General features: G+C 45.4%; 6 protein-coding genes and 1 long non-coding RNA gene across 10 annotated transcripts; 4 read left to right on the forward strand and 3 right to left on the reverse strand.

Annotated features, from left to right (window-relative positions):
- Nucleotides 1-1,101: 1,101 nt before the first annotated feature.
- LOC6528157 (medium-chain acyl-CoA ligase ACSF2, mitochondrial) lies at nt 1,102-4,140 on the forward strand. Its single transcript, XM_002089186.3, has 3 exons — nt 1,102-1,346; nt 2,303-3,755; nt 3,826-4,140. The coding sequence occupies exons 1-3, from the start codon at nt 1,276-1,278 to the stop codon at nt 4,081-4,083; spliced, it is 1,782 nt and encodes a 593-aa protein (XP_002089222.1). The 5' UTR covers nt 1,102-1,275; the 3' UTR covers nt 4,084-4,140.
- Nucleotides 4,141-7,169: 3,029 nt separating this feature from the next.
- On the forward strand, nt 7,170-13,003 carry LOC6528158. 2 transcript variants are annotated; one of them, XM_002089187.4, is made up of 5 exons: nt 7,170-7,688; nt 10,662-11,759; nt 11,821-11,973; nt 12,036-12,219; nt 12,287-13,003. In XM_002089187.4, exons 2-5 carry the CDS (start codon nt 11,061-11,063, stop codon nt 12,616-12,618), a joined length of 1,368 nt encoding a protein of 455 aa, XP_002089223.1. In that variant the 5' UTR covers nt 7,170-7,688; nt 10,662-11,060; the 3' UTR covers nt 12,619-13,003. The 2 variants fall into 2 exon arrangements, with proteins under 2 accessions (XP_002089223.1, XP_039226448.1); XM_039370514.1 differs by lacking the exon at nt 7,170-7,688 and adding an exon at nt 8,343-8,358.
- LOC120320562 lies at nt 8,239-10,647 on the reverse strand. The gene is made up of 2 exons (XR_005560080.1): nt 8,767-10,647; nt 8,239-8,710 (listed from the first exon to the last, which is right to left on the reverse strand). It is a non-coding gene; the product is annotated as an uncharacterized LOC120320562 (long non-coding RNA).
- Nucleotides 13,004-13,104: 101 nt separating the features above from the next.
- On the reverse strand, nt 13,105-15,728 carry LOC6528159 (protein Turandot M). 2 transcript variants are annotated; one of them, XM_039370516.2, is made up of 3 exons: nt 15,587-15,728; nt 13,603-13,714; nt 13,105-13,538 (listed from the first exon to the last, which is right to left on the reverse strand). In XM_039370516.2, exons 2-3 carry the CDS (start codon nt 13,623-13,625, stop codon nt 13,166-13,168), a joined length of 396 nt encoding a protein of 131 aa, XP_039226450.1. In that variant the 5' UTR covers nt 13,626-13,714; nt 15,587-15,728; the 3' UTR covers nt 13,105-13,165. The 2 variants fall into 2 exon arrangements, with proteins under 2 accessions (XP_039226450.1, XP_039226449.1); XM_039370515.2 differs by lacking the exon at nt 15,587-15,728 and adding an exon at nt 15,139-15,277.
- On the forward strand, nt 14,653-15,575 carry LOC6528160 (acylphosphatase-2). Its single transcript, XM_002089189.4, has 3 exons — nt 14,653-14,961; nt 15,161-15,287; nt 15,350-15,575. The coding sequence occupies exons 1-3, from the start codon at nt 14,898-14,900 to the stop codon at nt 15,462-15,464; spliced, it is 306 nt and encodes a 101-aa protein (XP_002089225.1). The 5' UTR covers nt 14,653-14,897; the 3' UTR covers nt 15,465-15,575.
- LOC6528161 (cytochrome c oxidase subunit 6C-1) lies at nt 15,656-16,366 on the reverse strand. Its single transcript, XM_015198964.3, has 3 exons — nt 16,274-16,366; nt 15,883-16,056; nt 15,656-15,817 (listed from the first exon to the last, which is right to left on the reverse strand). The coding sequence occupies exons 2-3, from the start codon at nt 16,050-16,052 to the stop codon at nt 15,754-15,756; spliced, it is 234 nt and encodes a 77-aa protein (XP_015054450.1). The 5' UTR covers nt 16,053-16,056; nt 16,274-16,366; the 3' UTR covers nt 15,656-15,753.
- A 430-nt stretch (nt 16,367-16,796) lies between these two features.
- On the forward strand, nt 16,797-27,607 carry LOC6528162 (nuclear receptor coactivator 6). 2 transcript variants are annotated; one of them, XM_002089191.4, is made up of 6 exons: nt 16,797-17,552; nt 18,585-18,768; nt 18,831-20,135; nt 20,258-24,904; nt 25,043-25,546; nt 25,604-27,607. In XM_002089191.4, the coding sequence occupies exons 1-6, from the start codon at nt 17,538-17,540 to the stop codon at nt 25,663-25,665; spliced, it is 6,717 nt and encodes a 2,238-aa protein (XP_002089227.3). In that variant the 5' UTR covers nt 16,797-17,537; the 3' UTR covers nt 25,666-27,607. The 2 variants fall into 2 exon arrangements, with proteins under 2 accessions (XP_002089227.3, XP_039227401.1); XM_039371467.2 differs by having other exon boundaries at nt 18,588-18,768.
- The last annotated feature ends 13 nt before the right edge of the window (nt 27,608-27,620 follow it).

Raw genomic sequence — 27,620 nt, forward strand, 5'->3', positions numbered from 1 at the left:
TCATCCAGATTTCCACAAACAATTCTGATTTCTCAATTGTTATTCCTTTGCTGATTTGACAACAAGGTCAACTAAATAAAAAACAATTTTTTTAGAGTGGAGGAAACCTTTTCTTGGGGTATGATAAGAACAAAAATATAGCGATAGTAACTAGGAAAGCCTCCAGCCACGCGAATTATGTCTGCTTTCTTATCAGCGAAGCCGCAACAAGTTACTCAAGTAGCAGAAATGTGAACTTATCTTATCGTAAGTCTTTGTCGCTTAATCAATAAAAGTTCCAATGTAAAGTATTCTATTTTAAAGTCAAGATTCAAAACACTACTCACTGTAAATAATAACTCACTGCAAAAATAATAATACTCTATAGCTGAATATTGCATCCTATCACGTAAATGATGCACAAGTATCTCTATAGTTCTGATGAAAAAAAGTATTCAGTGGACTCTCCCACAGCAATGACATTAATATTATTTCAAGATTAATGTGAATATAATCACATTAATTGAGACAGAACATTTGATCTGGTTTTCAAGAGATAGCGAACATTTCTGGCAGATCAAACACAAAAAGCTGCGAATCACGCCACAGCGAAAAAGCTCCAAACATGCGAGCCCCAATCAACTGGGGCGAAGTCAACAACATTTATGGGGGGTGTTGGGCAATATTTTATTTGATGCAATCAAGAAATATAATCAAAAATCTGTTTCTAATAAAATAAAGCAATAAAATATTTTATCAAAATTTTCTATGCAAATATTAAGTTTGCTAAAGCTTTTAAACTATTGTATAGCGATAAGCTGTATATACTCTCAAATACATTTGTGAATAATCATATAAGGTATTTCTAGGTCGAGACGCCATTTCTGCCCACTGAAAGCTACAAATTGAGCAAACATAATAGAACCAAAAGCACAGCCACACGTGCTGCCACAAGCCAACAAAAAAGCAAGCAAAATAAAAGCGTTAAAACAGAAAGCAAAACAAACGCCGGCAATGATCTTGACTGGCTATAAAGAAAAAACAAATGGAATAAAAAAACTAAAAGCGTCGGCTGAGGCAGCGAAGCTGGCAGAACATACGGCGATTAGAAGACCTCCTCACTCAGTTTTATTCAGAACTTGACGGGCTGCGGACGTACAGAAACCGAGGAGAACTGAACTGCAAACTAATAGTCGTGTTAGCTAAAAGTGTACCTGTGCATATTATGAACATATAATAAAATAATTCGTTCGTACCAATCAACAACTGTGATAAGTGCCAAGTTGAAGTGCCAAGATGAACAGCAAGCTGCAGACCATCTCCAGATATATGCTGAGGCAGAAATGTGCCCTCAACGCGATGCGCAGGTAGGCAGGATCAGGACCTTCAGGATGTCCATCCTTTTGGAGTGTGGGCCCAGGTCACTGCTGGTCTGCTGGTGCAAAAGAGGTTGGGATGTTTCCACCATCTAATTACGCAGTTTTGGTTGGGTTGCCCAGTACTATGTACACATACACCAGCCCCCTTTCCCACATCCCCTCTGCCACGTTGCGTAATACTTCTAATTCCAGATAGAAGGTACAGTTGGCCCCAGCAGCTGGTAGTCATTAGGCCTAAGTGGGTCTTAAAATAAAGCCGCACACCTAAAGGGGGGCGTGGCTGGGGGAGTGGTGTTCTAACTTAGAGCAGCAGCAGGTCGATTTAATTATCGGGTATCAATTTAGATGAATTTCGAGAGATAAGCAAATCGTCAGCAGAACTTTCCACTCGCTTGATAATACATATATGTGGCCAGCAACGAAGCCAAAAGCCCAAGTATTAAGATGTATTATCAGAGCGCCATAACAAATTGCTAGTGCACACATTTACAAGTGCGCACATTTACAAAAATAATTATACGAACTGCAATTATACATATTACAATACACATTTTGGCATTACCAATAAAGCCACTAAATAAATATTGTTGTGATCCTTTTGCAACACCGCCTTTTTCCACTTGGCAGGATGTAAAGTTACACTTACAAAACGGAAGCATAATATATCTGCAGTGATAAAACATATATGTTTGCTCAAGAAAACTCTGTGACTTGCCATCTATACATTAAGTGCTAAGCTTTTTCATTTCAAAAAGCTTCGACTTTAACAAAACCTGGAACCCCTTGAGCGAAAACGCAAACCAATGGTGAAATTTGCTTTTTGACACGTAGAATCTTTTGAAAATAATTTTAAGAGCTAAAAGTAAAAGAAGAGAATCAGATCTGCATTCCAGTTACCTTGTAAATGTATTTACTAAACTGGCATTACCCTACTTCTTTTGCAGCATCTCCACCTCGATGCCCACCCTGATCAGCCATAAGCATCACATCGGAAAGGAGCCACTGGTGTATCGCACCGTTGGCCAGCAGTTGGAGCTTTCGGCGCAGGATTACGGCCATGTGGAGGCGATTGTCTCCTGCCACGAGGGCAAGCGGTACACCTTCAAGAGTTTGCTGCAGGAAGTGGATGCTTTGGCGGCGGGTTTCCGGAAGTTGGGTCTTCAGCCGGGCGATGCCATTGGTCTGTGGGCACCGAACTACATGCACTGGTACCTGGGCATGATGGGGGCAGCCCGAGCGGGTCTCACCTCGGTGGGTCTGAATCCCGCTTACCAGGGACCCGAAATAGCCTACTGCCTGAATAAGGTCAATGTGAAGGCCATCATTGCACCGGAGACGTTCAAGAGCCAGAACTACTATGAGATTTTGAGAGATATCTGCCCGGAAATCTCGGATGCGGAGCCTGGCAAGATCCGGAGTGAGAAGTTCCCGCACCTGCAATCCGTAATCATCGACAGCAACGATGGCCTGAAAGGTGCCCTGCGCTTTGATGACTTCCTCGACCTGGCCAACAAATCGGAGCGCGAAGAAGTGGCCAAAATCCAGAAGAACATTCTGCCAGAGTCGCCGTGCAATATTCAGTTCACATCGGGAACCACTGGCAATCCCAAGGCTGCCTGCCTTAGCCATCACAATTTCCTGAACAATGGCATCCATGTGGGCAATCGCAATGAACTGGAGGGCGAGAGGATCTGTGTACAGGTGCCCATGTTCCATGCCTTCGGAGTGGTCATTACCATCATGGCTGCATTGACCAAAGGTGCTACCATGGTCCTGCCCGCAGCCGGTTTCAGTCCCAAGGACTCGCTGCAAGCCATCGTCAATGAGAAGTGCACGGTTATCCATGGCACACCCACCATGTATGTGGATTTGGTCAACACCCAGAAGAAGCTGCAGGTGCCGCTGGGCAGGATCAAGAAGGCCATCACCGGAGGTGCCATTGTATCGCCGCAGCTCATCAAGGATGTGAGACAGGTGCTCAACGTGGAAACGGTTCACAGTGTCTATGGGCTTACGGAAACTACAGGTGTGATCTTCCAGTCGCTGCCCGGTGACAGCAGCGATGTTGTCCTGAACTCAGTGGGCCATCTGACGGATCACATCGAAGCCAAGGTGGTGGATGAAGAGGGCAGGTGTGTGCCATTTGGACAGCCAGGTGAGCTGTGCGTCCGCGGTTACACCACGATGCTGGGCTACCACGGGGATGAGGCGAAAACGAAGGAAACCATCGGTAATGATAGGTGGCTGCGCACGGGAGATCAGTTTGTCCTGGAGGCCAATGGATATGGAAGGATTGTGGGTCGCCTGAAGGAGATGCTCATTCGTGGCGGCGAAAATATTTTCCCCAAGGAGATTGAAGACTTTCTCAATAGCCATCCACAGATCATTGAGGCTCATGTGAGTTGTGCTTGCAAATCGATTAATATAATGTGTAATTATTTTGTAATAAACTTTCTTAAATACCCAGGTGATTGGAGTTCCTGATGAGCGACTGGGTGAGGAAGTTTGCGCCTACGTTCGCCTTGAGGAGGGCGTTGACCCCGCATCCTTTACCGCGGCGACCGTGAAGGCCTATGCCAAGGGCAAACTGGCCCACTTCAAGGTGCCCAGATATGTGATCCCCATAACTGCATTCCCAAAAACCACCTCGGGCAAGATCCAGAAATTCAAGCTGGTAGAGGACTTTAAGACGAAGGAAACGGAGCTGAAAGCTGCCAGAGCTTAGTCGTGTAATTTGAGTAATTTTTAAATATAAACTAATAAAAATAAATTAAGATTTTAAGTCGCTCGGCATTTCATATATTTAGGGTCAAAATTTCGTTTCAATCCAACACTTTTGAATAAATAGTTCTAGTGCTATTTCAAATTATGTTGCATATTTTTAGGTTCTCAAACAAAATGGCCACCGGAAAACATCAAAATATATAGCATACTTACGGCGGTCGAACTAAACTAAGGTGCATTAGTGGACTTATAATTAATTGTTGCTCCAAATAATAAACACTATTTAAAAGTAAATTCAGCATATACCAAGCGCACCTTATTTATTTTCCACATTAAAATGGAAAAATTATTACATTTCTGCGTCATTTTTCGGGGGTAACCATATTTACCATACACTTAATATTAACAGATGATTAAATTTTTCACCAGTTTGCATTCAACAAATATTTGTTCGCTGCATATTTGTAGAAATTTTGAGCAACAACAGATTCTTTCAGCACAATAACCTTTAATCAGTCTTTCTGAATTTAATAGAACCTTATCATTTGTACAGCGCATCAATTTTAACGCCAGTTCAACGTATTCTCAAAATGTTCTTCACTAGTTAGACTAGCTAATTTAATTTTAGAACTACTTGGCCAGTAGAAACACATAAAATCTGTGTTATAGTATGATCCTAAGAAATGATCTGAGAAAGCGAGAAACGTGCCGCATTATACAAAGCGCCAACGCAATCGTGTTGCGAGCGATTTAAATCGCGCGAAACGGCGAACCCCTTCGGCTTTTTCAGCATCGGAACCGCGGCCGATAGCTTAGCGCGATCTTTATGACCCGGCAACCGATTGGGGCTTTATGTCTGTGTTTTCGCCACACTCCGATAGCAGCAGCTTTCGTCATCTGACATTATGGCCGAGAACAGGAATCGCAACATACTTACCTGCGACTATTATGACGGAAAAATACACCTACGAATCCAGTTGGAACGATATTTACATTAAATTCTAATCGCCGCCAATTCCGAGTGGGAATAGGCCAGTCAAACAGCTTAAGGGTGTGGAATAGACGCGTATTTATGCCTTCCTCCTGATTTGGTCTTATCATTTTGGGAGGGCGATAACGAATCGCCACCGATGTTGGGTGGCTTGAGAGGTCCAAATATTTGGCAACGGTTCAGTTTGTGATCATCGAGCGCTCGAATCGGAGGAGACGTATGTAAATATTTGACACAGCTTGGACTAATTAATAAAATTCATAAATAATCCAGCCAATCGATGATTCGGTGATTTTTGGTATGATTTGCATAGGTCTGACCGACAAAAACACGGGTTACTTGGCATTGGAATATCTTTGTGATCTGCGAATCGCATCTTCAGTTGAATCTAGTTTGTCGTAGGTTAGTAATGTTGTGACCGGCTTTAAATACGTATCAGTGTGCTCTGTTAAGTTTTTTAAAATTTTGATAGTGGCTATCTAGAAACTGGTAAGATAAAGCATTCTTTTTAGGCAACTCTTTTTTTCAACTGTTTTTCCCAATAAGAATATGCATGCTTACTCAGTGAAGTGCGAAAATGTGACACAAATTTCTTTATAATATGCATATATATAGTACAATTTTTGTAGTTTTACCTAAACATTAAAAAATGATTATTTTTCTAACGCTCAGTAATTCAAAGTTTTCCAAACTTTTCAAAAAATTGATAGTTTTATGGGTTTCCTTTAAGTTTCAGATTGATAAGGGCAAAACCTTGGGCTCTGAGATATAGATCCAGACAAGCACTCGAGTTTATTTTGGCAAAACAATCGAAATCAGCCGATTTCAAGGTTAAATCATAAATAGGCATTAGCGTATCGCCAATGGTCTAATGAAGAACACAAGTGCCATTAAATTACCCATTATCTTTTAATTTGTTTGGCGGGTGCCAACAATTAGACAAAGGAAATCACGGCCGAAAGCTGGCAGTTTATGACTTAAGAGCACAAGATTGCGATTTAAAAACGGCTATCTAATCTCAAATCCTGGTCATGAGTTGCATTCGCATATTTTATGTAGTGAAGGTAAGGGAATTTTTTACTCAATTGCACCGTAAATCTTAACCTGTCAAACAGTGGCTAATTGAATTTATTTGTTTGCATAATCTTAGTACCTAATTTTGTTATCTAAAACTATTCACGCATAAATTACAACACTTCGATTCGAAGGGAAAGTGCCTATAACTGTGTTGGCCTGTTTTCCAGTTCTCAGGCGCAATTAATTATTTATAGATTTGTACTCGTTGCACTTGCATCGTTTTTATGAGTTTATTAGGTGCGAATTATTTCAGAAATTCTGGTCAAATTATAATTCAATCAAAAATATATCTACTAATGAAGCTTTAAGGCATTTTCATGAGATTTCGATAATATTGATGCGCAATATCATTTCACCGAGTTTTCCAACTATCTAAACTAATTCTCACACTTTATTAACAAAGTCATTTCCATGCTATTTTGTGTCGTATTACTGCAACCAGTAATAAATTGCACTTGAAACATTGTTGATCGCCCCGTAATAGGTTTTTAATACACGTATCATTAATTAATTGATTCATAATTAAGCAAAAAGAAACCTGTCACTAAAATGTATACACAGCCAATGAGCTGGATTACATGGTGATAATTTAAGATTACTATTTATGAATTCATAAATTAACTAATATAATTCGTGTTAAATTCAATATTTTGTATCCGAAGTATACTGTAGTTATTAGGGGAGATCATAATGCAAAATGAAAGCGATGCCACATTCTGTGCAGAAAGAAAGCTTGCCGCTGAAAAGAAAGCTTATTTTCAAATACGGCAAAATACAATTTTTTTTAATAATTTCGCAACTATTTCACAAATAGTTCGCCTTTCTCGGGCAATAGAAGAAAATCCCAAACAAGAAGTGCCAAAATCTGTTTTCGCCAAAAGGTAAACATGCTCAAGCTCGGATTCCGACTCGATAAAAGGGGGACTGGATGCAAAGCTGTGGCGATATTTGAGCTGGGGGCTTTGGGGGCACTCAGTCCGCGACGGAGACCCAAATCAGACGCAGTTTCGAGTCCCCCGGAACGACAGTTGTCCAGTTTAGTAGCGGCGGCCACCGGCAACTGACGAGCGATCAGAACGATCAGAGCGATCAGTCCGCCGAGTTCAAACCACCGTACAAGCAAACTAGATTGCAACTGTGTCAGTATTTGTGTGTGCCTCTGAGTGTCCGTGTGTGTGTGGGGGTGAGCTTAGCCAATTTCTACGGGTATAAGCATATATATAGTAGCGCCAGAAGTCGCGTACGCGCATTCGAGCATCAACATCTACGGCCAACGTCTAACGGTCGAACGGTCGCAATCGAACGAAATCGAAAACGAAGAATCGAAGAATCGAACGTAAATAGTAATCGAAGCAACTCGATAAAACCCGATCACTTCCGGTGTGTGTGTGTGCGTGCGCATTGTTGTGAAAGTGATGGCAGATATGGCCACTGAATAACTGCTGCATCTCCCTCTTTCGCACTGGCGACTTACGCACCCAGCAGCGAAAAATAATAATAATAAAATCAGCAACAGCAAGCTCTGCTAATTTTAAACGGTAATCCCATGTTTTTGTTCTTGCACAAAATTTGATTGTAGTCCAACGTAGCTGCGAGTGTGTTAGTGTGCTTTTGCCACTGTGTCTGTGTGTATGTGTGTGTGGTCGCGTTTGTTTTTTGTTTATCGCTGTCCACGCATTTTCCGCTCGCTCGAAACATATAATTTTGTAATATTTGTAAATCGATAACTGATAAGGGAAAACGATTTCGAAGTAAGTCAGTTCAAATCTAATCGCAAAACTTCGTAATACATTTCGCTTGCCACTGAAAATATTGAAAAATGTCACTAAAAATTGATTTCAGTTTTAAATAAAAGAAACCGAAAACAAAGCGAGTGAGTTTATAAGATCCTTTTTAAAAATATAATATAATATATATTTAGTTTCCTTTCACTCATTCCAAAACTAGCTTTGCAGAGTTTTTAAAACGATAACTGATAGGAAATAACCGATAAAGAAAATTTAGTTTGTTATTTGAATTAGCATATCTAATTGTAGCATATCTAATGTAATTCTCAACTAGAACCACTTTTTGTGCAAAATGTGAGTGTTCATTTATGCAGCTTCTTTATTCCAATTTTTTAACAAAAACTGTATACTACTTAAAAAACAAGAGTGAAGTTTAAATACTCATACGCAGTGTTGTTCTAGGAATTTTTCGTTGAACAAAGTACATAAATTTAATGCCAAAATATTATTCTGAGACACAAAGTCGTTACTGTTAAAATGAAAATGAATATTTTAATTTTAAATTCTCTAGAATACCTTTTTACCATATCTAAGTGTAAACTCGAAGTGTTATGGAGAAAAGTCGCTAGAATATACAAAAATGTTTGTTCAATCTCCAAGTAATTGTGTGGCCGTCAAACTTATAAATTAGCTCGATCAGCTGCGATTATTCAACTTAAGAAAAAAAACAGTAGAAATAAAACGAGCACTTAGGAGCTGATAATGTGTGGAGCAAATACTCGTACTGAACAAAAGGCGAGCTGTAAGAAGATGAAACCTGGCCATTATCGCACCTGAAAACGCGTCGAATTAGTCAAAGGCAAATAATCACAGATCATAAACACTTAACGATATCCAAATAAAAGGCGGCATTTCGTGGGATTTGATTGTTTGGCGGACCTTATCTAGTTATCTATATAATATATCTTTGCACAGAAACAGATATAGTTCGGGTAATATTTGCAGCTCGTTTGTGTTGGCTAAACTAATTAGCTGGCAGTCCAGTAACTTGTAAGTTGGGGGCTGGGACTTGTCAAGAACATTGCGAAAATTAAGAATCAGTCACAGCGTACAATTTTGCATTTGAATTGTCACCCGTTCTTTGTCAATTATCTCGCATAATTGGAGTACAATGTGCATTTGCATGGCATCGGCACGTCACTTGGCCCACTTGGGGAGTTTGAACTTGAAAATTTCCAAGCCCCCTGATTCCCCAATTCCCCAATTCCACGATTCCGACAGATCCCTGATCTCAATTTACAAGCATCCCTCTATCAATCTCTGAAACCCCCAAAACGAGGAAGTCTTGCTGGGCGCAATGAGCCGCCCAGTGGGTCGTCTATTTAGCCAGCAGATTTAAATGAGAATGAGCTTGACCCAAACAGCCAGCAATGGCTGAGGCAGCAGTTGCCTCAGTGGATCCAACGAAATTCCCGCTTTTGGACCTTCGACGGCGGCCCCATGCAAGTCGTGTGTTTAATTATCGCGCATACGCCGCGTTGCCGCCGCAGACGAACGGCAAGCAAAACACGAAAATCACAAACATCCTGCACTAATTTCAAGGGGCCGGCGAGCCGGACTATTGCTAATTAGTCACTGCCAGTGCATAATTGTTGAACACTCAAAAGACTATAAATGGATCTGTGTAGAATTCATTAAAGAGCATTTATATTTAGAAAAAGTACAAAGAAGAACCATTTGGATAAAGAAAAAGCTACTTTTTAATGCATATTAAATTGCAGGAATTTACAAAACCTTGACATTTAAAATTATTTTATAAATTTCCAAGCCGATAGCTCTCTAAGTACTTTTAAAGGAAAAACACCCTATAGTTCAGCGAATGTGTAATCCATTGGAGAGTGACGATTATTGGAAGCCCCTGACCTGTCCACATCAAGTGGCAAGTTCAAGTGGCACAAGTTCAAGACTCCTCACGACACATTTCGATGCCCTGTCGTGTGGTGGACATTACTTTCGCTTTTTGTTTCGCTGGCATTTCGCGTTTAATCAAAGCCACTAAATTGGATCTATTAAGTCACTTGAGATAAGTCCGATGGGGCGACTTAAGTGCCGCGTGGAGAGGCCACTCAACGCACAATTGTCACGTTGACGTTGAGATATCAGTAAAAGAGCCCGGCTCTCTCAGGTGATCTCCATAAAATCTGGGACATCTGACATGGGCAAATAACCGAGTGTGCTGGCACTTCGTATCGCTGGTTGTCGCGATGGGTTTTACTTTACCACCCATATTAGCATATGGCAGTGTTGAGCCACCATAAAGGATTCCCATGATGATTATTTAAGCAATGAGATAATTGATGAGTCACAGGGAAAGGTTTTCTCCAGGTGTTTGTAGTGTATCATAATCTAAAACCTAAGCTATAACCAATTAAAGTTTCAATTAATGTACACAGCTTCATATGTCTATGGGGTTATCTGTGGGCTTGTGTAGTAAGCCTGCCTTAATGCCAAAACTAAGAACACAAGTAGAGTGCCCAAGGTCCAGTTGGAAATGTCGGTGAATACTGGAAAGCGTTGGATTTTGATAAGCCGACAATCACGGCAGCTGCTAGCTCTATAAACTATAAACTATAAACCATAAAAAATACTATAAAGTACTTATTAGGACTCTAGTCTTGTGTGTCTTTCCCGGAGCAGAGCTTGATAACGGGCATTCAAGTCGGTGGAAATAGTGATAAGGAGCCTGGCTTGATGATTGTTCTTTAATGTATATAACTCACCCAGATTCCAGACGGCGAGCGCCAACCTCGACGTGGATGTGGATGTGACAGTGGATGCGAATGCTAGTGCGGATTATGCAACTGCGGCCAGACGCTGGAGAGATCGAGAGGGGTTCGCAGATAGACGATTTAATTATCAGTGCCAGATTATTATCACCGCAGCGGCGATGCAGCAGCGGTGACGGTTGCAGAGCACACCGGTTACGGAATGCATTTAGTTACCTGACCATTTCACAAACATCCGAGCCGCCGACGAGCAGCGAGCAGGAGCGGTCCCAGCCGAAATATCCGGTGTGATAATTGCCCATAATTGAAGGGAATTAACCAAGGAGGAGTAGGACGAGGAGGAGGCAGAGGCAGAGGCGGAGGAGACCTTAAAAGCCAGCAAACCCCTAAACCCGAGATGTTGCCCACCGACAAGGGCAGCTTGGCGGCCAGCAGGCCGCAGAAATCTCATTGCCATGGATCGGAATCCGTGTCGGATAAGCAGCTCCTGCAGCACCTCCATCCACACACGCATCCGCATCCAGTGCACCTGCAACCCGCACACGCACACGCCACACACTCACCCGCCTGCGAGAAGCGTTTGGAGGCGGAGACGCCACGGCGGGATCTCCATGAGCTGCTGCTCGAGCTGCTGGACATGATGCTGTCCTGCCTGGTGGTGGCACCCTGTGTGATCGCCTACTGGCGCGGCACCTGGGAACTGATGTTCGTCTATCTGTTTCCCGACAGTTTGCCGCTGTCTGCGATGGCCAGTTTTCTGATTGGCGGACTGGGGCACTTCTTTTTCACGGTCACACAGAACTTCTTCAAGGAGCACATCCATCCGGACCGCAGGCGACTCACATACTACGCCGTATCGCGACTCTATACGGCCGTATTCGGCATCGTTTGCGTGAATATGTGGCGGGGTGCCTGGCTGCTCTGCGACTGGCTGACCAGTGTGGACTCCTTGATCATCGTGTCCGTGGTGACGGGCATCGCACTTATCTTCCTGGTGGCCACACGGACACTGCGGAATCTCGGCGCTGCTCCCTACACCGTGACCATGGACCACAAGAGCGACTACTTTGAGGTGGACACCATGTTCAAAATACCCGTAAGTTGTATGCCCAACTGCGGAACAATAGTTTGGATTGTCTAACTTCGGCACTCTTCAGGGGTTTCATCAACCTGGCCTTTACATTTTGGACACCCTCTTCTCGGTCTTTGTGATCGGCAGTCTCGTGGTCATCGCCTGGCGCGGAGTCTGGGGAATCTTTGACCTGCTGCTCTTCCCCGCGGACAAGGCTAAGTCGGCCTGGGGATCGCTGGTAGGGATATCTGCTAGTCCCCTTTACATAACCAGTACTTGAAGTCCTTTCTCTTTGTATAGCTCATTGGATATCTGACGGTGTTTGTGACGTTCCTCATTCACCCACTGATGCGGTACGTGTGTCGTCGCATCAGCGGAATCCTCAAGCTAATCATATGCGACATTTACTATCTGATGACTTTCTTTGGGGCTGTGAATGCCTGGCGCGGCATCTGGAATCTGCTGGATGTGTATCTGTATCCAGGTGGGATATACATATATAATGTTTCTCTCTGTATGCTTATTGTTAATATTATTTCCTTATCCTTTAGATAACAAGCTGCTGAGCTTCTGGCTGACCCACATCGTTCCTTTCCTGCTCCTCGCTGCCCTCAAGTGCTCCAATTCCATCCTGGTGCGCGGCGTGTTCATCGACGGAGAGGGCGTAGGCGCCGATAGCGTCGATATACCCATCAACTATGTGCGGCTGCACTTCCTCCGCGAGCGCCGGAAGAAGGCAGGCCTTCAGGCCACATCCCAGCCCCCGCCACCGCATTACTATTTGAAACCGGAGCACGTCGCACTCGGAAGGAATGCGGAGAAGGACAAGGAGGCACAGAGCAGCCTCATCGAGAAGCCACATGCCGCCGTGCAGATCGTTTAGGGATTCGGTTTCCTGGCTAGCATGGCTAGCGTTTCTATGTCTAGTAAATGTCTGGTAAACTAGTTGTAATCCTAACCTAAGCTTAATCGTATCGAGCTTACTTAAGAGTCAGATGTTTAGCATTACCCATAGATGTGGTCTCTATCCCCATCGCAAATCCCAAAACTGTACAGAAATTTAAGGATCGACGCATGTAGACTTTAAGTGTATATCCATTTTCCACTGCAGGTTTACATGGCAAACTTTAACCTGGTGACGAAGGCAACCTCACCCTCTCACATTTAGCTAAGTGATAACGATTCAACATTGTACATTGGTATTTTCATATATCGCAAGCAACTAATAAATTAATTTGTAAATACTACATATAAAATATATAACCGAACCAAAATTGGAAGTTTATATATTTCATAGGGGGTTGGGTGAATTTATAATTTATTTTTCTAGAGATTCCAAAACAAAGGCACAAATAAACACTCTATAATGTTTAAGTTTTTAAACATAATATTGATTAAACTTTCAATTAAATTTGATTTAAAATGGATAATTAAGATTCAATAGCGCGCTTGAATCCCTCGGAGGCAATTTCAACGCCCAGCTGGACAATGAGTAGCTTCACCAGTGGCAACCAGAATCCGCCTTGAGCCGGGGCACCATCCACCAAAACCACACGAGCGCTTTCCTCCTTGTATCGCCTCACGAGATCCTGGGCGCGTTGTGTTAAATCCGGCTTCAAAGGAAGGAGAGTGGAGTACTTATCGTAGAACTTGACCAGGTCGTCAACGTTCCTGTATCTGGTGGCTTCGTCAACCGAGGAATCACCATACACGCGAAGTAAGCGCTGCTTTTCTGTAGCGAATTCATCGTCGTTTTCAGCTTGTGCTTTCCCCAGGTAAAATAGGGAAAAAACTACTAGGCAGCTAAAAAAAAAAGGAAAATAAATTTCAAGCAAGATACTTTTTTAAGGGAAATCCTGTCACTTACCTCAAATAAACTGTAGGATTCATATTGCAGGCTTGGCTTTCAAATTCAAAACTGATAATTAGCTCAGCACTCGAACCATATTTATACTCGTTCCTCCAATAATCGTTAACATCTAAAATGTGTAAAATCAACAATTATTTTGATTTCCAAGAACTGCTTTTCGCAATAATTTTGAAATGATTGCCTTTAGGCTGTGTAAGCCCTTTTAATCTTGAGTTTACTATTACGTAGACTTCGTAGAAATCGCCCATAGAAATAAAGTACTTTTTCCATCTTATTTATAACCCCTAATTTCATATTCTGGGTAGTGCTTTCCGCTTTCCTTATCTACGAGGACGCATTCCTATACAAGGACAATATTCTTTTTAATAAACCGTAGATTACGTGCTATTCTTCATTGCATAAATACATTTCCCTTTCTTTAAAAAAGAATACAAAGCACTTGTCGTCTGGTCTTATAAAAGTCTCAGGGCCCATCTCATGCGCCTGCTATGAACTTGTCATTCCTCACATTTCTCATAGGTGAAATATATACATACATAGGTGCATTAGAAAGTGAAACAAAGTCTGTGCATTGTTGTGGTTCAATAAGATTTCTTGAGGCGACGAAAGTGAACAGTTGCATTGTTAAATTGAGCAATAGGCAGTTTTACAAATATATATCCAATCGTACGATTTTGATGCTATATGCAGAGATAATGGCCACCTGTAGGGAGGATTTATTAAACCAATATAGATGTATAAATATTTTTTCTAATAAATATTGATTTTTGAAGATCCTAAAGCTTTTCCCATACCATTTAGTAAAGATCTTTCTCGAAAAACCCCTGTAGCGCACCCAAATTTCAGATACTGACCACCAGAGTCAACTATCTGTGACCGTCCCTAAAGATTCCCACATCGTATTTGTATTTTCATTTCGAGAATAACAACAAAAACATATAGAAAGAGGCAGAATGCAACGTGCGGCTAAAATAAATACGCAAATACAAAATCGAAAACGCAAAATAGAAACCAATTGATATGCTACTTGGCATTTTAGTTTAACATTTGCGACGGTTTGCTGAAAATCAAGCTAGCGATCGCGGCGAAAAAAAGCGCTCCGAGTCAAATATTTTTTATAAAATATATGCTTAATTGAAGATTCCAGTTTTCGTAGAATATATAACAATTTTCAGTGCCTTTTCTAGTGCGAGTAAAGTGCAAAAATCAGACAAATCTAAAATATCGAGCTGTTTGCTGCCAAATTTACATAACCCAACGTGCGGATTTGGTAAAGTGCGAAATCAAACGAGATGGGCATTCCGGATATCCGACTGCTGGTGACGCTGGACTTTGAGGTCTATGGACATGTACAAGGTGCGACTTCAAGGGCACTAGGAATCGGGAATCGAGGGCCAGACATAAGAAAGCTCTCTTAGATGGATGACTAAAAATAAACCCTCAGTAGCTAGTTACTTTGGGGCCCCAAAGTGTCCTTGGCTTTGTTTCACGCCCCATTCCACATGCGCTAGACTATGTAAAATATACATATACCTCTGCTTTTTTCAACCGGCAGGCCTGAATCTCACGAAAGACACCCGCGATCGCTGCACCAAGGCGGGAATTACTGGCTGGGTGAAGAACAGCAAACAGGGCACCATTGTGGGCAAGATGCAGGGACCCAAGGAGGAAGTGGACAAGATGTGGGTAACCCTTTATAATTAACATTTTCCACGCTTATATTCCTCATGAAATCTGCTCTTAGGATCACCTGGCTGTCCACTGAGGGCTCTCCCGGCTGCCAAATCGATCGCTGTGAGGTCCGAAACCAGGGCAACCTCAGCCGACTGGACTATAAGGACTTTGCCATTAGGTTTTAGATGTGTTCCGTGACCGCAATCGGTGGTGGCTTTATAGTTTTGTGTGTTTGTTTTGTGCATTACTTGGCTAAGTTTGTAAATACGAGTAAATAATAAAGAATTTAATCATAATTTGCATTTACATTTGTTTGATCGCTGCAGCTCCTGCTAGCAATTCAACATAGATCCAAATTAAAACGCCTTCGTGCACATACGTAGACTGAAATCTATTTAGTTTTCAATACAGAAGCGCAACGTTTGCTCTACAACATCTTTTGACTTAGACTACTTGTGTTTTGGATAACATAGCCTAGCAGGACTGGAAACGACCGGCGGCCTTCATGCGCTCGAAGGACTTGTTGGCATCGTACTTCCTGCAGAGATAAGGGAGAAACCAGATCAGTGGATGGTTCATATGGCATATGTAAGCTATATTTACGAGTAGAAGTCGGCGTAGGCGGCCTTCTTGGGATCGTTGACCAGAATTTTGTAGGCGACGGTCACCAGAGCGGTCAGTCCCAGGGAAATGGCCAGGTTGCGCTTGATGGTGGCGTTGTGGAGACCACGGAGCACGGGTCCGGCAGAGGAGGTGGCTGGAGTGTTGGCCATGTCGCTGAAAAGAATGAAAATCACTTCTAAATCAATTCTATTGCTCGGTAGTTACGTAAGGTGCTCAAAGGCAGTTGAAATAAAACGCATAGCAACTACAGAATTCTTCCCAGCTACTTTTTAAGATAATATGGTCAATCAGCATGATCTTGATTTACTTTTTTGGCTGTCCAAAACCCTTGAATTTGGTTTTATTAAAGAAAACCTTGTTATGTACTCACATTTGCAATTTCAGAATCTGAGATAGAGATGGAACCAAATTCACCTTCTATTCAATACTATCGCTCGTTCAGAAAGGGTGGCAGCATTCGTAAAACTATCGATTAGTTACTTAAAAACAAAAACATTAGATTAAAAATTTACCTAGCCAATTTAATGCATAACTTCCTGTAAGCTGCAAATTTTAGGTGACTAATCCGAAAAAAAAATTTACAACGCACAAAATGTTTTTAATTTTTTAACCTGAAACATATGCGCTCAGATAGATTCGGCAGTTAACATTTTCATAATTCAAATGAAATTTAAATATTGAATATTTAAAATGTTTACTTCACATGGTGGAAAATAATAGACAATTTAACATGAAAAAGCAGTAATACATTAGCTCTATTTGTTTTATATTAATATTTCCAAACAATTGATAACCCTGCTCGAGCAAAATTTCCAATGCGACTTACTTCGCAGCCCTGGAAACCACAAATATGAAGGCAAAATTAGGGAATTTCGGACCGCGAACGTCTGGCAACACCGGCTGGAAAATAAAAATGGCTACCACTGTGTGCTTGTTATTGTTCGTGGAAATTTAATAATTACGAAGTTTTTTGTACAAAATAAACAGGATAAACGCATCATTGCAACGCCAATTGACGGCTAAAAAGAAAGCGCGAATCTTTCGACACCAATCTGTGCGTTTAACGAGTGCCCGCACACATTCGAACCGAGTGAAATTAAGCCCCCGAAAATCGGCTGCCCGAATGCGTGAAAATTTTTGAGTTCCGCTAAACAGGCAATACTATTTGGCCAGCGAATGTGTAATGGAGAACAGTGGGGGCCCAAATGTATTCAGTTTGCCCTAAACAATAATTGAAAAGCGGGCACGCAAGATTTCCAGCAGGAAAAGCGCTTGAAAAGTGACGCAGGAAAATCCGTATCCGCGCCCCGCACGTGTGTGTGTGAGTGTGTGTTGCAGTGCATGTGTGCGTGTGTTGGTGAGGCTACTACTAAAAAAAAAAGTCAAAAGCAAAGGGGAGAAGAAAAAAATAAAAGTGGAAAATGCCCAAAAACCAAGTCGCAGAGGTTAAAAACTGAGTGCGGAATACATCGAAAGACAATAAACCGAAGCCATCGAGTGTTATGCCTAAAATGCAATTGGTTCAACAATTGGAATCCAAAGGACGCCACGGCGGTCAATCGAAAGCTAAATGCGAGAATTGAGCAGCGTTCTACAAATTAAACCTACGACGCGTGCGATTGTCGTGTGATGATATGCCACTTAAACAGGTGAGTTGAGTTTATCGTGTTTCGCTTTTTAGGCGAGCGCAACAGAACAGCTGATTTGCGATTATTGCACTTCAAGTGGGCTTCGTTTTCTTTCCTCTTTTTTCTTTTTTGTCTGTTTTTGCCATCGCTTTTGCTCACTTTACACTTGCGTCACCCACGCACTCAGAGACAGGGATAAAAACAAAAACAATAGGCGGCGAAAAGGGCGAACTAATTGGTTGGCTTTGAGTGTGTCGAATATCGCATTTCCCGTGTTTATTTTTTTATCTCTTTCTGTTCCCCCCCGACTTTTTATTTTATTAATCAGCCCGCCCCCTTTTTACCCCCCGCCTTAGTGCCAAGCAAGTATTTTGGTTACCTTTTCCCTCTGCCACACACACTTGCCCACCCAGCACACGCACACGCACACACAACAGCGCAACGCCTTCCAAGAGGCCAAGAAGAAAAATGGCGACGAAGTCGGGGTATCGATAACACGTCCCGCTGAGAGAAATGGAAAACGCACGCACGCATGAGAAAATGCAACCTGTGGGCACCAGCTGCCCCGCCCCCTTTTGGCCCGCCGCGCGTGGAAAATGCAGTCAGCTGAAATGTCTTTTGGGTTACTCAATTCAAGCATATTATCTTTTGGGGACTGTTGTCGAAACAAATTGTTGTTGGAATTTCCAATGAGTGCACTATGGCCATCCCGCTCTAGCACCAGAGACCGCAGGGTCAAAAACAAAAGGAGAAATGCAAATAATATAGTAAATATATCAGAAATAAATAAATTCAAGTATGGCAGAGCTAGAGAAGGTAATTAATCTTATACATACGGGTTAGAATTGTGTTTCCCCATAAATTAGGTGTTTCTATGTTTGCGTGTCGGGAACCAGGGCTGCAAACCCTCGCTGGATAGATATCGATAACAAATACTGGCCATCGCCAGCAATTTCACTATCACTCTTCTTCTTTCTCTTCCTATACGGCTCCTTAAATGTTAATTAAATGTTGTAAATTTGCAAAATGTCTCACATGTGTGCCACTTTGCAGCAGCTTGAACCGTCACTGGTGCGGATATTGGTCTCGCTACCCTGGGACGCAGCACAACGGCTGCGCCAGCTGGCCAACGATGGAAATCCGGAGCTGCGCGCCCTCAACATTCAGTCCGTGCAATTCGAGGGCGATTCTGTGATAAATTTGAAAGTTGGTGGACAAGATATTAAGATAACCAAGGGTGAGTAATGTTAGCAAATGCCCTCAAAACAAACCATTAAACTTGTTAATCCCTTTTCGCAGATAATGTAAACGAGACACTTGAGGCGGCTGGCTCGCTTTCCGGCAACAAAAGTGGTCTGCTGGCCACGGGTTTCGATGGCCCCAGCACGAGCAAGGCGGCTTCCGCCTTTATGCAACAGCAACAGCAGAGAATCCTGCAACAGCCCCAAAACGATGCAATCTCACTCCAGCAAAGAAGAGCGGCGGCGGCGGCGGGCCTGGGACTTCAGAAGATGCCCCTCCAGACCACGCAGCAGCAGCAGCAACAACAGCAGCAGCAGGTGGCCGTGACACCCGCCGTCTTTAAATCCCCTAATACCGTGTGCCCCATGGAGGGCAAGGTGCCGTTGCTGCTGCCATCGCCCTCCGCCACGCGAGACTTTCCCTTCGAGAGCATGCGGCAGGCGAGAGTGCTGCAAGGCCGAGAGGCAGGCGGTCTGGGTCCGCCCCTACCGCCACCGCCTCCGCCAAATGTAACACTAAAGGTGCTGAAGACGCAACCGCAGCAGGCACCTCAGAATGGTGAGCTGACACCCACAACGCCAACGTCAGCTGCACCAACGCCGCCCGGCAGCAAATCTCAGTTCATCCAGCCACCACCGCCGCCATATCCGGGTTTGGGAGCTGCCACGGCCAGCAGCGTCAGTTCACCCATTGCCATAGCGGGCGCAAGTGCCAAGCCAGCCATTGTGACGGCACCCAGCCAGCTGAACCATCCGCTTGGGCATCCGCCGCTACCTACGGCGACGTCTACGGGCAGCAACAACATTGCCATATCGTCGCCGCTGCTTGTGAATCTGCTGCAGAACGACGGCAATGGCATGTCGAATCCGAACCAGCTCAAGTCGCCCCAACAGCAGCAGTCGCCCCTGATTGGAATGAGCCCCAGTGGAGGGCAGATTATGAACTCCCCTATGCGATCCTCCGGTCCGGCGACGCCCAGCGATTTCCTCATGGGCGACGTACTGAGTCCGGTGGTGCCTTCCTCACCCACAACGCCCCAGACGACGGCTCCTCCTTGCCCGCCGCCCGTGGTGATGCGGAATCTACAGCAGCAGCAACAACAACATCAGCAGGCCATGCTCAGTCCCAGCGGCAATGGCAATCATTTGTATACTCAGCAACAGCAGCAGGGTCAGCAGCAGCAACCACAGCAACAGCAGCAAGGACCACCACATCGCTTTCAACAGCAACATCAGCAAATGTCGCCACAGGCTGTGGCCCTGCGACAGCAGCAAATTCAGCGGCAGCAGATGCGATTCATGCAACCGCAGCAGCAATTACAGGGCCAGCAGCAACCACAGCAGCAATTTCAGCCTGCGCCTGGTAAGCGTCACTCTAATGCCTTTACGACCAGATGTCACATATCTGTTTGATTACCATCAAAGTTATTAAGGCGTGCATAAGCATAGACTTTTATTCTAAATCTTTTAATTTCCTTGTTACAGATTGCTTCAACAACATGGGCATGAATCCCATGCAACAACAACAGATAAGACATCAACTGAGACCGGGCGGACTGCCGCTGGCTCCTCCGCCGCCCCATCCGCAACAGCAACAGCAGCGCCTTATGGGCCTGCCCATGCCGCAAGCGTCACCCCAGCAGCAATTCATGAGCGGAGCCTCGCCCCTTGGACCCGCCCTCTCTCCCGCCTCCAGCCACCATTCGATGCACAGTCCGCTGATGTCCAATCATCAGGCGCAGCAGCAGCCGCAAATGGTGTCGCCTGCGGCAACACCTGGACCTACTGCTCCCAGCGAAATGACTGGACAGCTCATGCCAGCCAATCAACACGTACCTGCAGCACCACCACCAGATTACAATCAGGCGGCAGCCAACTCACGGTGGCCGTTGGCCGGGATCAATAAGCCGATGGACTCGGCCACCAAGAGCAGTTTTCAAGAATTCACGCGTTACCAGATGCAGTACAATCTTCAGCAACAGCAGCAGCAAGTCAGCTTGCCGGGACAACCGCAACAACAGCAGCAGCCACAACAGCAACAGTTGCCGCCACCTGCGCTGCCGACGCAGCAACAACAAAGTCAGGTTCAGCAGCCACAGGTTGCAGGTCAGGCTCAAGGACAAGTCGATTCACTAATCTCGCTTTCCGTGCTGGATGCCCTGACCACAAACGATTTGGACGCCCTGCTGCCCACTTTAAACTGTGATCTGGACTCCACGCTTAGTTTGGAAGATAAGAACGAGTTAGAATCTCTGTTGCAAGACGCCAAGGATCTGGACTTGGATCTGATCGAGGACAATCTATCGGCGGTTGACATGAGAGATGCTCTCAATACGTTGCAAGAAGCGCCACTGGAACAGCAGCAGCAACAACAACAAGCGCCGATGCAGCCTCAACAGCAGTCCCAGCAAATGTTGCAAATGCCGTACCAGCAGCAACCACAACAGCAACAACAGATGCAGCAACAATTGATGATGCAACAGCAGCAGAGACAGCAACAATTGCCGCAGATGCAACAGCGCCAGCAGCAGCAACAGGTGCAGCGACAACTGCAACTGCAGCAGCAACATCAACAGCAACAACAGCTACAGATGGTCCAACGCCAGCAGCAGCAACAGCAGTCACAATTGCAAGTCCAGCATCCGCAGCAGCCACAGAGACCTCCCCAGAAGCAATTTATCATTAATCCACATACCGGAGATATGGAACCTATGGCCAGCGACGATAGCGAGACTGAAGCTGAAGAGGAAACTGCCCAGCCGCAATTCCGCAACAGCCACAGTGGATTAGGCAGTTTCAGTTTCAATCCCGCCAACGATATGCTTCTGCCTACCAATCTGTTTTCCGAGGAGGACTCCAATTCCGCGCAGCAGCATCCCATGGGTATAAGTAGTGATCAGGAAAGATCACGCGATTCCCTGGCATCGAACAAATCAGCCACCAGCCGGGCTAGAAAAACGCCGGTGTCAAAGGCGAACCATAGCAATTTCGGTGCGGGTGATAACTCGCCCCGTTCCAGCAATAGTTCGCCTTTGATTGGCTTAAACTCGCCCCAATCGGTGACAGCCAATGCAGGTGGAGCGCCCAGCAAGAAGGCCAAGCCAAATCTGCTGCGCGGCAAGCTTCAACAGGGAGTCAAGGAGCGCAAAGCCAAGGATCCCACGGCCGCGCCAAAACAGAAGCGCGAGAGGGCGAAGGGAAATGCCAAGACGAAGGCGGCAGAGGAGAAGATAAAACTGCGACTGAAACTGGAGAAGGTGGAGACTACGCCGGCAGCGGGAGCCGGCTACGAGGGACAGATTATTAACAACCAGCAGCAACAGCAGCAGACCATTGTTGTGAACAATCATATGCAACAGTTGCCCATGCAGACGCAACTGTTGGCTCTGCCGACACAACAACAACAGCAGCAGCAGCAACAAATACAGCAACCTCAAATCCAGATAACCCAACATCAGCAACAGCAACAAACATCTCAGCTTCAGCAACAGCAACAACCTGCTCAGCTCCAGCAACAACAGCCACAACAGCAGCAGCCGCTTCAACAGCAACTACAACATCATACGGTCTATAGCAACTTTCAACAGCAGCAGCAAACTGTCCCGGGTCCCAACGAACCACGTGTTCCTCCACTGCAAATCCGTTTGCGTGGAAAGAACCATGTGGTGGTCAAGAACACGCGAAAGGAGCGAAAGAAGGGCCAAAATCAGGAGGCCATCGTTGATGAGCGTCAACTGAAGCGCAGCTACAGCGATCAGCCACCGCAGCAATTGCTAATGGACCCTGCAGAAAGCAAGCAAGCCAAGCTCACGCCACCGCCACATGTCAACGGATTGCCCATACTGATCCAGAAGACGACGGCGACAGTGGCGCCGCCACAATTGCCACAACAACTGCAAGCCGGAGTAGCCACGACCACCAAGACCACCACTATTGTGGCGGGCAAGAATGGTCTAACGATCAGTGCCATTGTGGAGGCGCACAAGGCACAGGCTCAAGCGCAGGCCCAATCCCTCAGTGATTCACAGCTGATTGTGGGTTCCACCAACACAGGAACAACGCCTACGCCCACCACCCTGCAGCAGCAGCAGCTGAGCAAGATAGCCACCTCGTTGCCAAGCAGCATTACCCTCAGTGCCATCAACAGCAACAATAATAACAATAATGTGAACAGCGGGAATAACAACAATCGGCTGTTGACGATGAAGAATCCGATTAAGACTGCGGCCACCATAACACCCATCGTGGGTGGCAAGCCGATGACAAAAAACCATAAGCCGCCGCCATACATCACAGCCGTGCAACAGCTGCAGTTGCAGAAGCAACAACAGCAGCAGCAACAACAGCAGCAACAGCAGCAGCAACAACAGCAGCAGCAACAGCAGCGACAACTGGCGGCGGCCGTAACCATGTTGCCCAGTGCGACGACCCTGAAGCGTGTGGAGATAACAAAGGTCACACCGCAGGTCACGGCAGAGCAGGCTCCTAGCATAAACCCATCCCCAGTAGCCGTAGCAGCAGCAGCCACAGCAACAATAGCGACATCGTCGACGCCCACTACGCAAACAACTCAGCTGATCTGTGATAGAAAGTTGCCAGTGGCCATGCCGCCTATGACCACGGTCAATAACGTGGTAGTGGCCACAGTGAACTCCTCTTCCGCCACCCTGTCGACCTTATCGTCCGTATCCACAGCCTCCTCCGCATCCATAATCACCACCTCTACCTCTACCTCATCGCCGGCTGCCTTGCCCAGCACGCTGCGCAACTCGCCCGCCAGCAATGGAAGTGGAACACCCGGCCACGGAAACAACGGCGGTGGCGAGGACAGTGGCATTGAGTCCATGGATGCCCTCTCCGAGAAGAGTCCTCATCAACTCTCGTCCAGCAGTCCAATCCAAGTGAGCAAGGCGACGGTGACGATGGTGCAGCAGCCGCAACTGCAGACAAGCGCAATCGCCACAACTACATCCGCGGCGGTGATAGCACCAGTGATTGCTCCCAGCTCAACGTCAGCAGGAACAACGCCAACTGTAGCGACATCATTAACCGTAACCAGTTCCCTGCAACAGCAGCAAAAACAGCAGGCTGACGATGAGATCGAGAAGGCTCTGGCGAAGATGGAGGGGGACTTTCCCGATGATCTCGAGGATATTGTGTCCTCGATGATCAAGGAGACAAGCGAATGTGCCAGTGCTGCGGGTGGTGTTTTCCTAAATAGCCTGGAGAGCTCACTGCCAGCAGCGACAGTTGCAACCGTTGTGGCTACAGCATCCACAAACACAAGTAGCATCAAGTTAAATGGCGAACACCATATACTCGAACACGATGATCTCATCAAGAAACTCACAGAGAGCAAGCCACCGGCGGTCAAAGTGAAGCTGGAGGAGATGCCCCCGCTGCTCACCATTAAGAAGGAGCCGGCGATTAAACCGCTGACCAGCGGCCTCAAGGTGGAAGCCAAAGTGGAGGTAAAGATGGAGCCAAAAGTCGAGCCCAAGTCGGAGGAGAAGTTGCAGGAAAAGCATCAGAGCGACGCTTCCTCAGCATCACTGCAACCTATTTCTATTGAAATACCTGCTCAGGTGGATGGTGAGACGCCAAGAATAAGGACACGAGCCAGCAGTCGCCTGGAGAGTCCCCTTGATGCGCCAAAAGCGAGTCCTGATCCCACAACTGTCACTGGTGTTTCAACCACTGCGGCCAGTGCAGCCAACACGCCTACCACCGTCAAGAGTCTATCCCGCACCTCCTCCACCGCCAGTCCGCGAGTGGTCACACCAACGCCCAACCACAACAATAACAACAAGCGAAGACGCCAGGAATCCGAGTGTGGCAGCAGTAATGATGGTGTCGAATTGGGCGAGAACAACATAAAGCGGCCAAGGGTAAGCACCGGCACCTCCAATAACAACGCAGCAGAAGCAGCTGCAGATCACAATGCCGGCGCGGGATTGCCAAAAAAGGTTGAAATCGAGTCCTCCGATTCGGATGAGCCGCTGATCGAGGTGGCCGGCAAGGTGCGCAACTCCAAACAGGCCCAGGTAGAAGCTGCCGATGCCGCAGCAGCAGCCGGAGTGGAGAAGCACGTGACGCGACGAAATGCACAGCAGTTACAGCCCCCGCAAAACAGTAAGTGAACTTTGATCCATTTATCTTGATTTGGCAATAATCTTGGTGCTTAGCATATTGCAAAATTTAAAAGCTTGATTAGTTCAAAACGCTAAGAGAAAGTGTCTTATGAATAATCAATGTTTTTGTTTACAACAGAAACTGTCGGCAACCATGCTCCCTCCTCCACACCTGCCCTTGGAACACCGCGATCGGGAAAAGCTCAGGCGCCAGTTGCTCCTACCACTGCTGCGAACAACAATCACAACAGCAGCAGTCCCAACAATCCCAGTGTTGTGCTCTCCTCAGTGACCACGGCAACAATGCCAGGCGGTGCTGTGGTGACCACAAGCCAAGTCAACAGCGGCACGAATGTAGTTCATGCAACACGAGGAGCCACTGCAGCTGCTGCTAGCACCACCAATAATAACTCGGCCAGCTCGCCCACGGACGAGAAGATCGGCACCCGGAGGAGCGTGCGAGCCAGTGCGGCAGCCAACAAGATCATCTACAGTCGCAGCAATGCAGCCGCAGCTGCTGCAGCAGCCGCCGCCGCGGCAGAGCCGAAGGGAACACCTGGCAAGGCGGCAGCAGCAGTTGGTACCAACAGCGCCGGCAGTGTGGAAAGTGTCGCGGAAGCCAGACGAAAGACCCGCAGTGCAGGTTAGAATATATTGAAAAAAATTGGTTTAACTTAGCTAATCATATTCCGTTTTGCAGTCATTGGCGAGTCCATGTTGACCGAGGGACGCCGGAGAAGAACGTCGCGTGATTACAAGTGACCAGAGTTTTGCGCCTTGGCTAAAGGCTTGAACCATCCGAGCGATGCACATGAAGACGATCTGCTGGAGCTCTTCGAAGACTTTGAGCAGCAACAGCAGCCGCATCAGCAGCAGCACCAGCAACAGCTGGATATCAGCAGCAGCAGCTTTCCTTTAGCCCAGGCGCAGGATGAGGACGGTGATGAGATGGCCGAATATGAGAATCTGGCGCGAGCAGCCGGCGGTTACATGGAGGAGGCCGATCATTTGCTGTCTTACCACAGTAGCAGCAGTGCCGCAGACGTTGAGGTGGATGAGGTGCTGATGCCGGAGCTGGCCAACGCCACGGCCCTAGACTGCGCCAGCTTTGTCGACTACGATGAGTTCAACCTCTGCCTGAACAACATCCTCAGCGAGGAGGACGACAGTGGTAGTGCACGAGGAGGAGGCGTCAGTGGCATGGCTACCAAGCACCAACAGACATGGCGCGATGCCGGCGACGTACTCAACATCGTACAGCTTAGCAACGATTTGGGATTGAGTTTTCAAGAGTTCGCCAGCGAGGCGACAACGGCGGATGAGCAGCGCTCCGCCAGCAGTAGCTCACCGCAGCTGGCGTAGTGAAGTAGGATTACGGACGGCTACTTGTATATATCACACGCACTGATACCGAACGCTTTCGTTTGTAGTTCTTAGTCCTAGTTTCCGTTGAGGATTATTTTGTATAGTTAGTGGTAGCCTCAAGTTGCAATAATGTTGCGTCTCTTAGCGAGCAACATCACACCTAGACACACTCTCTCACACACACACACCGCAGACGGACGGTTGCAAGCGCCGATTTACGCCTTTGTTTACACTTTGTTTTCTGCCCCCCAGTCCAAGTTTATCCGCCGCCACCGCCCTCATCTGGCACTGCTATTACTCCCCAAAAATCCACCCATTGGAAATGATTTGCTAGTCATGTGAAACAGGCAATTTAATGTATAGCTCAGAAGATGAAATTTGAACAAATTAGTTGAGTAACTTTTTCGAGAAGCTCCCATTAACACTAACATAGAATAGTTGTCCGAAACTGAAAAACATCTCCAAACTCTCACGCATGCATAGTTTAATATGAAATTTGAAGCAAACAAAAACAAATCTTATTTCCATTGACCGCTCTGTAAATATTTGGATACTTCACGATGCAACATGAACACATTTCTAGATTTAGGTTGTCCTACTTTTAAGCGCTGCGCCCAGTCGAAAGTCTATAAAAAGCTGATCCGTTGGATCGAGCAGATCAGAGCAGACCACACGTTTACATTAGGTTTTATATTTTTGTAACCTTTAACATACGATTACAGTACAGTACATACTACAGATATATAGCGTATTAGTTTCCGTAAGCTTGCGTTGTTTCGAAAATTTGTTTTTTAGTTTTAAATGCTCTAGCCTAAGGACAGTAATATTAACGCGAATTCTTTACCAACAATATATGCACATGGAAACCTATGCAATAAGTTAGTCAAAAATGTAAAAAGGCCAAGCACCAGAAAAATGAAAACACAAAAACCTACAAAAAACAAAAACGAAAAAAAAAAATACAAAAAACAGATCGAAAAATATAACGAGAAGTGAGTGGAGAATATTGAGAATCAATCGTCTAGTATCTGTCGTTTTGCAAAGTGAAAAGAACTATATAACGTTATATATTTTGCATACGCAAAACACATAAGAAAATGGGATATCGTGAAAAATAAACCACACAAACAAAAAGTTGTATTGTATATAAGGCAGGCTCTATTTTTGCTAAATGTTATTTGAACTTGAACAAATAGGGGAAAAACAATGAGTAAAGTAATTGAAGCAAAGCAAAGGCAAAGCGCTAGACAAAACACACAAAACAACATTATATATTGTTCAATATTATTATTACCTTATATATATTGTATGATTGCTACATAAAATAATTCTTTTGATACTTTGTACATGTT

The sequence above is a fragment of the Drosophila yakuba genome, chromosome 2L, assembly GCF_016746365.2.
Source record: "Drosophila yakuba strain Tai18E2 chromosome 2L, Prin_Dyak_Tai18E2_2.1, whole genome shotgun sequence".
Taxonomy (NCBI): Eukaryota; Metazoa; Arthropoda; class Insecta; order Diptera; family Drosophilidae; genus Drosophila; species Drosophila yakuba.

Bases quoted from the DNA above. Each gene is read 5' to 3' on its own strand.
- LOC6528162 (XM_002089191.4), top strand. The intron at 18,769-18,830 runs GTGAGTAATGTT...CCCTTTTCGCAG, and splicing joins AGATATTAAGATAACCAAGG to ATAATGTAAACGAGACACTT. The intron at 20,136-20,257 runs GTAAGCGTCACT...TCCTTGTTACAG, and splicing joins GCAATTTCAGCCTGCGCCTG to ATTGCTTCAACAACATGGGC.
- LOC6528159 (XM_039370516.2), bottom strand. From the start codon at position 13,625: ATGAATCCTACAGTTTATTTGAG. The intron at 13,539-13,602 runs GTAAGTGACAGG...TTTTTTTTTTAG, and splicing joins AATCCTACAGTTTATTTGAG to CTGCCTAGTAGTTTTTTCCC.
- LOC6528161 (XM_015198964.3), bottom strand. From the start codon at position 16,052: ATGGCCAACACTCCAGCCACCTCCTCTGCCGGACCCGTGCTCCGTGGT. The intron at 15,818-15,882 runs GTAAATATAGCT...TTATCTCTGCAG, and splicing joins GCCTACGCCGACTTCTACTC to GAAGTACGATGCCAACAAGT.
- LOC6528158 (XM_002089187.4), top strand. From the start codon at position 11,061: ATGTTGCCCACCGACAAGGGCAGCTTGGCGGCCAGCAGGCCGCAGAAA. The intron at 11,974-12,035 runs GTAGGGATATCT...CTCTTTGTATAG, and splicing joins AGTCGGCCTGGGGATCGCTG to CTCATTGGATATCTGACGGT. The intron at 12,220-12,286 runs GTGGGATATACA...CTTATCCTTTAG, and splicing joins GGATGTGTATCTGTATCCAG to ATAACAAGCTGCTGAGCTTC.
- LOC6528157 (XM_002089186.3), top strand. From the start codon at position 1,276: ATGAACAGCAAGCTGCAGACCATCTCCAGATATATGCTGAGGCAGAAA. The intron at 1,347-2,302 runs GTAGGCAGGATC...CTTCTTTTGCAG, and splicing joins GCCCTCAACGCGATGCGCAG to CATCTCCACCTCGATGCCCA. The intron at 3,756-3,825 runs GTGAGTTGTGCT...TTAAATACCCAG, and splicing joins CACAGATCATTGAGGCTCAT to GTGATTGGAGTTCCTGATGA.
- LOC6528160 (XM_002089189.4), top strand. From the start codon at position 14,898: ATGGGCATTCCGGATATCCGACTGCTGGTGACGCTGGACTTTGAGGTC. The intron at 14,962-15,160 runs GTGCGACTTCAA...TTCAACCGGCAG, and splicing joins GGTCTATGGACATGTACAAG to GCCTGAATCTCACGAAAGAC. The intron at 15,288-15,349 runs GTGGGTAACCCT...ATCTGCTCTTAG, and splicing joins AAGGAGGAAGTGGACAAGAT to GATCACCTGGCTGTCCACTG.